We start from the raw sequence: 14,463 nt of genomic DNA, 5'->3' as shown, positions 1-14,463 counted from the left end.
CCTCAATAATTGGCAGGATTCTGGTAAATAGCACTTACTAATTTCATCCCTTTAGGAGCCTCCTGCATCCGTTGGAGCAGCTGTTTTCCTTCACAACCCTACCCAGCCTAGTTATCCTTGGCAACCTTGCAGCTAAAGAAAGTGCTCTGGACAATTACCTACTGCACCAGGATGAGCGTTTAAAGATGCCGTAAGAGAGAAAACTGGGGGAATTGTTTTGGCAAAAGTGCCGCATTTCAATAATTGTCTATAAATACAGCAAGGGTGACACTAAATGCCTAAAGACTACATGAAAATTTGGAAAATATTAAGCTCTTTGCATAAGAATAGATTCCATACTCTAACATGGACAAATGCACAGAGTAGCTGCTGTATAGTGACAACCTGACATTATGACAGAGATTAGTAAGACTGAATATCATTTCATGTTTCCTTACACCCTCCTACTGGCCTGTACTTATTTGATTTGTTCTACCACTTAATTGTATGCACTTTGGGGCAGGGACTCACTTAAAGTACAGCATCTTATAGCATGAAACTCACAAATCTTACAGTAAAGCAAATTAGAAACAACTCCAAATGCAAATATTATCTTTGCAAAAACTGATTGCCATTATGCTTATTTTTAGAACCTAGGTTTATGCCTCTTCTTTCCCCAACACAAAATTAAGCACTACCAATTGGACTGTCATTAAATACTGAGACCAGGAAATTTGTCATGTCAGTCTCACTAGTGATGGGCATTACCCTACTGGGTCTTTCATGATACTGATAAACCAAGTTTCACAGTACTATTTGCATAGAGTCATTAGGATTATGGGAGGCTGGGCAGGTCTGGGCAGGTCTGTCGCTCTCTCTTTCACCTCATTAATCCTTCAGACAGTTTTGGTGAATCCGTAAGGGAGGCTGGACCCCTCTCTGTGAAACTCGCCTCCTCCTGCAAGCTCCTTTGCAAAATCAGAAAGGACCCCCCTCTATGTTCATCCATCACTTCAGTGCAGCACACTCCCTGAATCATGCCCCTCCTAGGGACCACAGATCTCACATACTCAGCTTTTAACCTGCGGCCACAGTCTGCTCTGGGAGAAGAAAGGCTCTGAAATCCAGGTGGTGGAAGCTGAGGGACAACCACGTCGGGTATGTACAGCAAGGCACATTATTATTATTCCAGATGAAATACTGACACCTTTGGATACCTTTCCATCATGGTCAGCTTTTCAAATTTTAGAAGTAGTTTATTTTATTTATCCAGACCTCTTTCATTCCTGGGAACAAAGTACCTTTATGTCTTCCATATTTCAAGATAATGATGGAGAATACCTGACCATGTGGTCTTTAGTGCCTAGACATCAGGTAGATTGATGCAGTGGAATGAAATGCTTCACACCCTTGCAAGTGAAATTGCTTTCAAATGGGTGCACAGCTGCCAGTGTATTCTTGATGCATTAATTTTGATATTTAGTTATTACTATTGATTTTTCACACAGGTCCTTTTCTATATGCCAGTGAAGTCTTCAGAATCTTATGCATTTTGTCAGAATTTACTAGACTATGAGGAAATCTGTAGCGTATGCATAAAAAAAAAAGCCGTTTATTAACTCTGGAAAGTAGCCTACAGTATTTATGTCTAAAAGAGCTGGAATGAAAAATACTAAAAGACTTTCAAGACGACAGTTGAAAATGTCACATGTATCTTCTGTCGATTAAAAGTGATTCTATTTATTACAAATATGATCCCCAAAAATCAATATTTGAGTAGGATAAAACATCAGTTTGCTATTCTTGTCCAGTAGCACAGCACAATTACTACCAATGTTCTTAGACTTGCCCAAATGCGGTCAAGAATGTTTTGAAGACTCTATAAAAATTACTAAAAGAATAGTAAAATTTCAAGCTGTAAAGAAGAACTTTCAGTGTGAATCTCAATGGATGTGTGAATCTCTTGCCATTCATATCTTTTCAGCTAATGAAATTATTTTATCACCTACTTTCAAAACAATCACCTTAAACTGTAAAATGACTATGTTTTGCTTTTTGTTCTCTTTCTTCAAAAAGCATATTTTTCTTTAACTCCTGCTGAGAAGTAAATATAACAAGTCTACTGTTTTATTGCCTTCAGGATGAAGGCACTAAAAATTCCCTTTAGAATTTTGAACAATATGTTCTGATCTCTTATATTTAAATATCTTGCGTGAAGGAATTGAAGAAATACCATTTGCTCCCCTTAATTTCCAGCAATTAATAAATAAAAACTTTTCTATGCATCTACTCAGGGATTCACTTCAGAGGGGAAAAGGAGGAGAGAAAAACCTTTTCCAGATATTTTTGGAATACATGTATGTGAAGTCATTAATTTTTCCTTTTGGTGTAGACTTCCAGGTGAAATTTCACCTATGAGAAAACAACTGTTACTACTATATGCTTCTGATCAGGTATTTTGTGCCTGATTTAGGCCTACACAATTCACTGAGAAATGACTCAACGTGTTGTTTAATCAGCTATTATTTCTGGCTATCAGTCTTGCATAATGGCATTCTTCCCCTTACATCTCCCAAAATACCCAACCTTTTCACCAGTTAATGATCAGCCTCTTCTGACTCACTGAAGTCTTTAAATGAAACTTAACATGACACAATGTTAAGTTCACAAATGAAACTTAACAGCACATTCGTCAGCCCTTTATTGACTGGGGAAGTCATTTGGGAGTCAACAAATCTGTTCACAGCATTCTTGGGCTATTTCATAAAACCTTTCAGACATTCAAATTCCCTTATCACAGAGGCCTATAGGGAAGATCTAATCAACTTTTGATTCAAGATCCCGACATCCATCAAAACAGAGTTAGGATTTGAAATAAGACTATGCAAAGGCCTACTGAAAGTCTAGAGAAAAGAATTATTAATATTTTCTTTATATTATATAGCTATTTGGTGATCTTGACAAAAGGACTTTGTCTGTATTGGGATTATAGGGAATAACTAATTTAAATGAAAAAGAAGAGAGAAATCTGATATAATCTTACCCCTTCCATCTACAGGGGCACCATTAAAATAGTGATTTTGAACTCACCATTGACTGATACCATTTATCTTTCTACAAAATAAAGTTTTAGCGTTTTTAAATGAACATCAGACTAGGAACTTCCTTATACATGTATTCTCACATGTGCATGTGCACACACAGAGGCTCTCTTAGTGATTTACCATTTAGCTCATTTAAGATCTCCTCCTCTTACATAGTAAAATCAAGTGTATTTTCATGAGATTTCTCTCCAATTCTTTTGTCACTCACTCCTTCCTTACTACTTTAGCCACTTCTGCACATTCTCACCAACATTCTCCTTCTCAGTTAAATGCAAATTCAGTAACCAAGCCAAAATTGTGAGCCCTCAACATTCCCACAGATTTGACGGTGCGAAAATAGATTGGCCTAACGAGTTACTCTTCATACTAAGAATACTTCTCAGCTATTACTGATCTCAATAAAATGCATTATTTTATGATAATGCCTCTATGGTTTTAGGAAGTACTCCACTCACCTGTTAATTCTTTCATTAAAAGTAATGATCTTCTCTCCTTGCCTCTAGGTAATTGGGAAGAGTCAGTTTTGTCTCATGTACTCTAGCACAGAAGGCCAAGCCTGCAAATCACTTTCTTACAAACAGACTAATAGCAACTGTAATCTGATGGCAAAGCAAAACCACGGTACTAGTTTCTGAAGGACTCCATACATTTCTATTTAATTCCACTTAGCATGGGTCACTAACTCTGGTTAGGAAGAGGACTCTCTAAGCACCGTGATTTGAATTCTGGCTAAAAGACAGCTCTCTAGCAAAAGCCATTACTGGGCAGAACAGCGAGGCTGACTTTGCTGTTGCTGATTAAAAATAAATGGTGACAGACACCTTCTTTGGAAGATCTGGAGTAAAATGAAATTACTATATTCTATAGTAAAAGCATGGAGAAGACCCCCTAGTTTGCAGAACTCTATGGCAAAGAACCTGACTCCACATCACTTGAATTCTATCTTTTAAACTATATATCAAAAACAAATGGAAAAAAAAAMCCCACAAACTTGTCTGCAAAGAGGTCTGCAAACCACAAAAAGATCTGCTAAGTGACTGCTTGCTAAGCACTGTTTCTTCAGTATCTCAGATTAGTTCAGACAAAGCATACAAAAGCATCTATGGAGAAGTGCTAAGCCCTTTGGCATTGAGATTCCCCACTCTCTAGAGGCATGGTTTTATCTAATTGTTCATGGACATGTGATAAGCCACAGGAAAAAGAAAACAATTAAATAAAATGTCTGCAGTGGCTTGATACCATGAGATTAGAGAATAGGAGAATAGCGGGATATACTAGAAAATGTATCGATAAACTGCTCACTGCAGGTTGGGAAAATTGATCAGTTAAGTCAAAGCATCAGTTTAGCTGCTATAAAAGACAAATGTATTTCCACTGTGAGGACAGGGGAAGCAGGGAGAGGAAAATGGGGAAATGAAAGCAAATGAAATCTCATACTGAAACTTCAACAGAACAGCTGTCTCTTTATCTATATATAGTAGAGAACACAGCTCCACTTGGAGACCAGCCATCTCAGAAAGTTAAATCAACCTGGTCAATAAAGTGTGAAGAGGACAGGAACAACTTTTTAAAAGCCTTTTCCATGATCAGAGACACTATTAAATAATTACATAAGAACATTTTAAATCAGGCAAACAATTTTCAAGACAAGCTAAACAAAAAGGTCATTAAGGACAAGTGCTAAATTAATGGAAAGGCCACAAAAAGTATAAAGAAAATGGAATAATGAAGTACCAGACACTAGAAACAGCAGTAATTTACACACAGCAATGATTCATTTTAATTACCTTTAATCTATGTGAAACAAGAGAAATGACATGTTCTGTAACTGAAAATAGCAATTCAATTTGCACTAAGATGAATTCTAGTATGCGAGGTTCACCTCTAGCATAGCAATTCTAGTAGCTACATCACTAACGAAGAAAATGTCAGTAGAGTAGTGGAACAGAAGCAGGGCAGCTTGGCTGCTCTGTGGATTTTCCTAATTCTAAGAGATACTAGAGTGAAAAAACAGAGATGTGAAAAAGAATGGTAGATGAAAAAAATGCAATCATATACTCCCATGCTTTAGACATGTATGAGTTTTTCAGCATAAATGTCTGTGCCAAGGTGGAAGTCTGCAGTGTGGTAGAACACCCTCTCCCTGTATTTGTATGCTTTTACCTGGGATGCGGGCTACAAGGTGCCCACCCTTTCTATCCAAATTAAGGTCACTGCAATGAGCCTTGTAAGAAATATGTTTACACTGCCAGGCTTCAGGAGTCATTAAAGCATCTTTTATATACACAATTTATCTTTTCAATTCACAGTTTCTTTTCCTGCCAAAGGCATCATTATTTTTCCTCGATTACATGTTATGCATTCTTTAGGACAAAGACAACATCCTCTCAGTTTGCAAACAGCTTAATATATAGCAAACATTGCCACAGAAGTATTACCCAGGGTCTCTGTTCTTTTTACCCAAGTGCCAAATTGCTAAGTAATTTCACATGACACTTATCAATTATAGAGTTTGTGCTTTTATCTTCATATAAGCACAAACCCCACTATTATGCACACTGTTAGAATTCATCTTCACCACACAAAATCCACAGCCTTTCCTAGTTTGTACCTTTTTTCCAAATACTTATTTCCAGGAGTCAAACAAATTTCAACAAACTCTGAAGTCTTTAAATAAGACCAAGAAATTAAGTGAACCTAAAATAAAATTAGTCCTTTGATAAGTTCAGTCTTAAATATTCTAAAATAAAAGACCAAGATTAATAGCATATTAATTTTGCGGAGTTTAAATTAAAACTGTCAGGAAAATATAGAAGTTCATTTTCCTGTGGAATACTAAAGAGATGTTATTATCTCAAAAGCTTAATTTTGTTCTCACTCTTGTGTCATTGTGATTTTACAAAACCTTATTGTTTTCTGTGCCAGTGGCTAGGAATCTGTGAAATACTTCATGTCATATATTTTAAAAGAGATGGACATAAAAGACAATACTGTCTTGCATTATTGTCCAAACTGCATTGTGTTTGTAAACTAGGATGTGAAAAATTATAGAACAGCATACTAAATAAAAACTCTGAATGCAAATAGATAAATACAACCAAAAGCAATAACAAAATTTAGATAAAGGGAAAATCTGATGGATTTACCAGCGATTTTTTTATAACATTATTAAAAGCTACCACAAACTTGCTTAGTTTCACCTACTACCCTAGTTCCAAAATCGCTTGAATATTTTAAAGCTTTTTACTTATTTGAGATCTCAGGCGAGCCTATATGCATTTATAGAAGATGTCTGGCTCCATTTCTCCAAAAATCCATTTCTCAAAAGTTGCTTGAAGTGAGGATTTAGGATTAACCATGGAAATGAGTCTGACATTTCCTTAACTGGTCCAATAAGCAAGGCTGTCAGAAATGTCTCCATCTCTACAAAATTAAACTGTTTTATAGAATTATACAGCAAATAAAAAAGGAAAGGGGAATGACACCAAACTGTTTCAGCTCTAAGTGATCCTAATTTCAACAGCAAATAGTTAGTTTCCATATACCTTACATTTATTGTCCTAAAGATATTATAAATTAGTGTCTAACTCATTAAAATAATTAAAGCCCATTATCCCCATTCACAATTCCCACAAGAAAGATAATTCACACACTTCACATAGAGATCTGCAAAGTTGCTGCTCTCTTAAGTCTTCCAGTTTCTTCTTGAGGCTGTTACCTTTGTTAAAGGGATCAATTCACAATTTTTGTAGATCTGTCAGTAGATTCAAATTAAAATTGATCGTATAAGCACTTGTAAACTCATGAGTTTACACACATGCTGTTCTTTGCTTAACCTTATCCAGGTGAGGCTCTAAAACACAAGAGGAAGGAAGACATAGGTCTCTGAAATCTATAAATGCTTCATTGCCAAAATACCATTGTTTTAAGACGGACACTGTCAAAGCACAAATAGGGATTTGATTGTTTACACAGCAATTGAATGATACCTAATTTAAAAACTGCATCCCTGCTTATGGGGGAAAATGTTGGCTTATAGGAGGAAAATGTTGCTTTTACCTTACTGATAAGTGTGACGACATCGCCTTCTCGGATTGTGAGTTCATCATCGTTCTGCGCTTCGTACGGAAATATCACTTTGCAATACTCCTTGGCTGAAAAGAAGAAAATACAACCTGATAAAATATAACTTTAAAACAACTGCTTATCCAAAGGTGAAAATCTTTATAAATGTTTCACAAGTGTCTCTACATGCTATATTTTCTTGCCATCTTTCTCTTTGTATTATAGACCTTCATAAACTGCATGAAATATTAAAAAAGCTGCACACTGATGAGAATTCCTCCATGTGTCATTGAGGAAGACAGCTCTGTAAACTCCCAGAACAGTTATCTCAAACAGAATTGGTCCAGCCAGCAACATGCCACCAAGCCACTTCTCTTAGAGTAAACCTGTGTTTATCACTGGCATCAATACTTCCACCGGTATAGCCTTCCGCCAGATCACATAAATTGGAAGCATAAAGGACCTAGTAGGTTGATATAGCTTATCTATTGCCTGGTGCCACAAGATAACAGATATTTCTGAATCTATTAAGATGGTAAAATAATAAAYAGTACATTAATAAAAGTAAATAACTAAACCTTCTGGACATTCAGCATAAAAAAGTTTTGAATATTAGTCTAAAGTTGCTTCTTCCCTTCTCCCTTCACTGTCTATAAATAAGACATCATCTCAATTTTCAGCTGGAAATTACAGGAGCCAAACACTCCTACTCAGAAATCATAAAAAGCAGTTGTCATAAAAAGTTAGTTACATGTTGCTGTGCAACAGACAAGTATGCCACTGTGCCTTACAAACAAAAGGGGAATACATATTCCAGCTGTTAAATAATGTGATATTCAAAGACAGTAGTTTTATCAAGACCAAAAAAATGCTCATGGAAATTACTAGAAATATCCCTTTGTAGAAGGGATGGTGCTTAGCTCACTTAACTGTTAAGGTTTTAACTTTGATGACCTCTACCTGTGATTCAGTCATCTGTCATACTCAGTGCAGAAACAGGTACTTGCGAGGCACAGAAGTCTAAATTAATTCAAAACAACAGGGCCTATCTCTTTATACATGCTCTAAAGAGAATTTGCATTATCTCACTCAGATGCATCTGGAGCTCCACCTGGGTGTCAGTTCAGCTGCTCAGAGGCCAAGGGCCATTCCAGACACTGGTGGGTATTTGAGACACCTATGTGGTTGGCAGGTCTGATGCACAGCCTATGGGAGAGCCAGAGCCTTTGGAACTGGCAGCCAAAATACCCCGCAGTACCTCAAATGGCACCAGATGCAGCCTACTGCCTCCGGCCCCGAGGGTGGGACTGGGATCTGGATTCAGATTCAGTTACATAAAATTAGAAACCTATGATCTAAGCGCTTGTGCTCACACTATAGTTAGTGGAGATCAAGTCCCTACAGTCAGTGGAGCCACTCTTCACTGTCGAAGCAGCTGCCTACATGTGATCAGCTGAATCACACTCTAAGCTCCATGGACAGTACAGACAGACCTCCACTGAATCTAATGGGAGCCCAGACACCAAGCTCACGTGCATATACCTAACCCTAATGCTCTGACTCAGAGCCTGCAACCCCACTGCTAACATTCAATGATATGAACATCACCTTAAAAAAGCAGCTAATACACATACATGTGAAGAGATGCTCTTTGGGAGCACAGTCAGCATGAGAAACAAATTAGTATTAATGGGGAAGAGGAAAGCTCTTCTCTGGTTCACACACTGCTGCTCAGAAGGGGAATGTATTTTATATGGCTTCAGTTCAAGGAAACAAGAATTTCTTTGTCTCCACAGATTTCTTGTCATCAAACACAAAAATTGATCCATTATCACTAGCAGGTAGTTTTTTTTCCCTTTGATGTCTTTGAGGAAAGCAGAGTCAGATGATGATAGTCAACATGATCTCTGACAAAATAAGAGCAATGAAAAAAAGATCCTTTTTGGTGGTTCTAAGAGCAGGGAACAGTGTCCAATAAACATTTGTTAACATTACCAAATGACCAGCTGTGAGAGAGCCACCATGCCTCAGTTCAGATTTCAGCTCAGATTTATTGCTATTTTATTGCAGTCTGTAGGAAGTGTCTTAGATATCTCTGCATGGACACAGCTAGGATGTTTCACCTGCTATCTTGCCTTCAGGATAGTATAACAACATTTGCTGTACAAGCTGACATAGACTGACCTAAGTTAGGTAGACGCAGAGCAGCATACAAGAGAGACCGATGAGATTCAGAATATTTTTACCGTTCAGTGAGTTAGCTACTTTAAACAATCTTTTTGTTGTTGTTGTTTCTATTCAGAGAGTACCCTCATCCTGAAGAACAGCTTTCCTAAATAACAGATTTGGTGAATTAATGCAAAGATGAGGTAGATTTAAGAAGAATTTAGTTCTTTAAGAACTAAGGAAGTTGAGAGCTGCGTGCTCATTGAAGCTCCCGGTTACTGGCGACAGCCTTAGCACCTCTTTTCCATAATGCAGAACAGAAAATGATAGGCTGGGTTCTCAGAGACAAACGTTACCTGGCCAAAGGTGAATCCTTCCTGAACAGCTGTTCTGCACTGTTCTTTCGTTGACTAATAGCATAATCTGTATATTAGGTGGGAAGCCAAGCACAGCAATTCACAGCTAATCAGTGGGAAAAAGCAGTCACTACACTACTACATACACACTCAAGGTGTGAATGAATCCCACGCATTTGAGATTAAAGAATGCTTTGAACAGCAGGTGTCCACAGGGCTCATGTCTCATCTCCTAATTATCCTGGGCAATCCTCTCTCAGCTCTCCCTTGCCATTTGAAGATTGCAACTGACTTTCTCAGATGTTGAAACCACAGATCCCACAGCCTTCTGCCCACTCTCTTTTTCATGGTCTTCATCCTGAAGGATGGTGCAAATTTACAGCCAGGAAAGTAAGTGCTCTCTTTCTCTTTCTTCTTCTTCTTTTTTTTTTTTAACATTTCCTTTAAAAGCATGTGTCAGTATGCATCCCACAGTAAGTGGCTGTCAAAAGCAGCAAGACTTTAACCCAAGAACTTGTAGTCCTTAGTGCATAGCAAATGGCCATGCATCTTTGCCTTGTGGTTTTGATGCCAAGAACTCTTTCTTCCTTGCTTTGTGCAGCCTCTCCACCAAGCTCTTCTCTTTGTTTTTTGAAATATCCAGACAGCAGAGAAACAAGGAAGCAAACCAGAGAAAACTGTCTTGACAAAAGCCAGCTCTTAAGCTCAGGCAAATGCTGATGCAGTTCAGGAGTCAGGCGATGCTGCTGCGAGAGGCTGCAGGAGCGAGCTGCGGGAGGCTCGGGGCTCCCCCATGCTCTGAAGACACAGCTATGGAAAAGGTCCCTGTTTTAGGTGCAGCAGGACGCTGGACTCCTCCAGTGTGATTCACACTGACATACACTAAATCAATATGCTCCTCTGAGTAAGGAGAAGCCTGTGGCTCACATATTGCAATAGAGCAAGGTCTCAACAACCTGAACGTATCTGGGACAATGTAAGGGGCTGGACAAAATCAACTTTCAAATTTTTGGGAAGGCAATGGTAGTGCAATATGATTTAAGGAAGCAAAACCAAAGCCAACAGGACTCAAAATAATGCAAATCTTTAAAATCAGACTAATAAAAGCAGAGAAGAGTCTAATAGGCTATGACGTTTAAGTACTAAAATTTTCCTTACTCAGCAGAGCACAGTATAGCAAGATAATATAGAAGTACTTAATTTCAGCAATTATATTCAGATAGGAAGGAAAAAGAGAAAAAAAGGCAAGACTGATTCAGAAACACAGCACAGTAGAGACCACATTGAAACTTGCTGGATTTTTGTTCAAGTGAGAAAAATAATAAACCAAAGGTCAGAATAATATACTCTATTACAAGCATGGTAAATAGATTTAAGCCAAATTAAACCTTCACGCTAAGATACAAATATTAACTATTCCCAACCATAGATGACAAATCCCATCTTTACCATTTTTTAAATTAGATATCCAAGGTTAGGTTCATAAATCACAGATGGCTCTTCCAGAAGCCTCTCTAGTTTTCTCTGACCTGAAGACACATTTTAAAAATATACCTCCCTTCAAACCCCCAAGAGGAGACATCGTGGAAACGTAAGGCCAAGGGAGGGGAAAAGATGATACTCATGAAATTTTCAGTCCACATTTATTAATTCAAAAGCAATTTACTCTTTCAGACCACAGATGATCTCTCCCTGCAAACGCACAGCTCCTCCCAAGCAAAGGCAGACAACTGGCCGTACACCAGGGCATTCGTCAGGGAACCGAATGAGCAGATAAGCCTCACTGCAGATCTTACAGCTCAAACAGGTTGGATCTCATGCAAGCCTTTCTTTGCAAGTTGTGGCCTGACATATTCTAAACTGAGGGGGTTCGGGCTAGGTATGGTCACATTTGAAAATATGTGCCCTTGGCTACATCCTGTGACTTCTGAACTGTACTGTTTTCACTAGGCTAGGTACAACGATGAAGCAGGTATAAGCACTGTCTCTGCCCATTTGTCTTCTAGCCCTGCCCTTTGGGAGGAAGGCGGAAGGGAGCCAGGGCCTCTCTGACGGATGCCCAGGGAGGCCTGGGCTGACCAGGCTGCAACACGACTCTCCTTCCCCAGGCCAAGCATCAGCAAAGAACAAAATAGTGATGACTAGCTGCCTGTCATAGCCCACCCTTCAGTGAGGGAAAAGTGTCTCAGGACCATCCTAAATAGCGGAAAGGGGCTATCCTCTATAAAGAACTGCATGAACTGCACATTGAAAGAAGATACATATGTAGAGACAGTTAAAATACTTCTTGCAATGCTCAAAGTTCAAAATGTGGCCTTTTTGATATAGCTTTAAGCCAAAAAAATCAGTGCCTTAAAGAGGAAAACAACAGCAAGAGATAGATAGCCTTGCAACCTAAAATACTACAGAACACAGCTACTTCATTACTTAGGCTGCTGTAAATACTGCATTTCACCTATAGAATTCAGTGGCTTAATATGTGTTTACGATTTCAGTGGAAAGTATTGCTCTCAATGTATAAAATTTCTGTATGACTTGGGGCCCTGCAATATTGTATCAGGTAAATTCATTTGTTGGTATTTTGGGAGACTGGTTAAATATTATACTGTCCAAACTAGAACTGAGCAAACTCCATTTACTATACCAGTAGGTCCTGTTCATTTTAAAAGGACACCCCTTCTATTTGTTCTCCTGCCAGACTCTTAAAATTAGCTATGACATTCAAGACAGCAGTCCACAGACATACACACCTTCAGGCTTAAATTTTGCGGGGGACAGTGACTAGAATTTGCTTTTCCTCTTAGGCCAAGATAACACAGGTTCTTCCTCTCACATCTGCTGCTGCTTCCTTGTGTTAAGCAACTTGTGTTCCACTCCACGGCAAGACTTCCTCAGGCTCAGATAATACAATCACTGTGCTAGATTCACCCTTCTAACTTTATTTATATATATATATATATATTTATATTATATTTATATATTTTTTTAAGTAGAACAGTGACCCCATATACTTGATTTTTGAAGCTTAATTATTTCTCCCTTGATGAAGCCTAAATCATACACTAACCAATATGTACACAAACAGTAATGATAAGTAAGAAAACAAACAGCATAGAATTAGTACCCCTTGAGCTTAAGCTTCCTCTTTTTAATTATTACTCATATAAAATGTTTCCAAAATGGAACAAAATCTACCAAGTCTAAGCAGTGAAAGATTGCATCATTGTTACCAAAAAGATAAAACTGAGAAAAAAATAACCCAAAACCCACACTCAGCAGAATTTGGTTTTATTATTAACTGTTAGACTCAAGATGCATAAAAGGTTTGCGCAAATATAATACCTTCACAGAACATCACCAGGCTCAGACTATCAAAACCCCACTTCATCAAATAAAGAATTAGAAATAGAACTAATTAGGGCCTCATTAATCCAAATTCGGCTAATCTTTATACCTTCCACTACCATGCAAAAAGATTAGTTGCTTGCTAGGATTTTGGTATTCCTGTTGTGTAATAGGTTAATACAAATTGCAGATATTCAGCAAATAGAGTAATTGAAATTAACTATCATGGTCACTGCACTTTGGGGCTTATTGCTTTTGCTTTTCTGTTGTCTGCTTATTTATACTCCATTTTTGCAATCTCAGTAATCTGCAATAGTTCTCTCAGTCATGGTGGATGTTTTTGCTTTGCTGAATTTCAGAATCCAACACAGCTACTTAAAAAATGACACACATTTTCTAGAATACCCTTTTTACTGCAAGCCATGTAAACTAAAAATATGCTACCGCAGAGCAAAACCAGTTCTTAGACTGTGCATATCATCACCCCAGAGATATAGGTATAGAAATACACGCATGCATGTGCCAGCCCAGAAACATAAGACTGATGGAAACTCAACAGCAGCATAATTCCCCTAGAAGTCTACCACTCCCCCACCACAGCAGGGAAGCTACAGGAAAAAAGCAGGCTCATAAATCAAGATGTGGGAAGAGTCAGCAACCAGCACTCCTTGCTGAAGCCCCCCATGCAGAGAGGGAAGAGGCCGCGGCTGCCCATTCCTGGCTTGGCAGGCTCTTGCATGGCACCATGGCTTTTATCCAGCTGCGAAGAGGGGACACCGGCATCAAGCATGGAAAGAACCAGGTGGGAGATGAAGAACTGTTCCTCCGCTGCCAGTGCGCTCTCCCTTGCTCCTGGCACACACCTCTGGCCCAAGGGAATCCAAATCACCTGCCCAAGAGCCCCCTCCCCATTTTGAGCTCAATCTGTGAGTTTTTTTCTTCCTGCTGCTCCTTTAGAGAATGGCGCAGGGTTCATTTTGCTCAGCAGCTGGAGACCCCAAGAACAACTGGACCCCACCACCTCAGGGACACAGTTCGAGCTAAAGTGACAGCAGCTGAGGTCTGAGGTGGAATGATGCTTTAATGCTAAATGCCACAATTTGGACATTCATCAGTTTCATGAGACTGGAAACTTCCTAGATTCAGACTTTTTCAGGCTTGTTTGTGGTAGGTTTTTAGGAGATAACAAAAATGAAACTTTGAAGAAATTTCTTCTGCCTTAGACTAGTTTGGAAGCCCTTAAGGGCTCATGAGAGCTGCTCAGCTATTGCTATTTTTACTTACACAAAGTGGTTTGAAAGGAAAAAAAATACGTGCGAGACTCATGTAAGAGAACAAAGAGCAAATATTCAGAATGAACCGCAGACCCATTAGGGTTATATAATTACTTTACACAAGATGTTAAATAGCGATTTATTCAGTTACGCTGTCTAAGGATTGTGGAAAAT

The 14,463-nt window shown here is 38.6% G+C and overlaps 1 protein-coding gene across 3 annotated transcripts in view; it reads right to left on the bottom strand.

The window, feature by feature from the left end:
• The window catches only part of LOC112960531 (SH3 domain-containing kinase-binding protein 1-like), a 155,518-nt gene that overhangs the window by 47,988 nt on the left and 93,067 nt on the right, over positions 1-14,463 (bottom strand). For all 3 annotated transcript variants that reach the window (XM_026054877.1, XM_026054878.1, XM_026054879.1), the window contains exon 6: positions 7,143-7,237. In XM_026054877.1, the coding sequence (XP_025910662.1) occupies positions 7,143-7,237 (95 nt within the window). The remainder of the gene's footprint in view (positions 1-7,142; positions 7,238-14,463) is intronic.

The sequence above is a fragment of the Apteryx rowi genome, unplaced genomic scaffold (genome assembly GCF_003343035.1).
Source record: "Apteryx rowi isolate R43461 unplaced genomic scaffold, aptRow1 scaffold_972, whole genome shotgun sequence".
Taxonomy (NCBI): Eukaryota; Metazoa; Chordata; class Aves; order Apterygiformes; family Apterygidae; genus Apteryx; species Apteryx rowi.
This window is presented reverse-complemented; position numbering and strand designations above follow the sequence as displayed.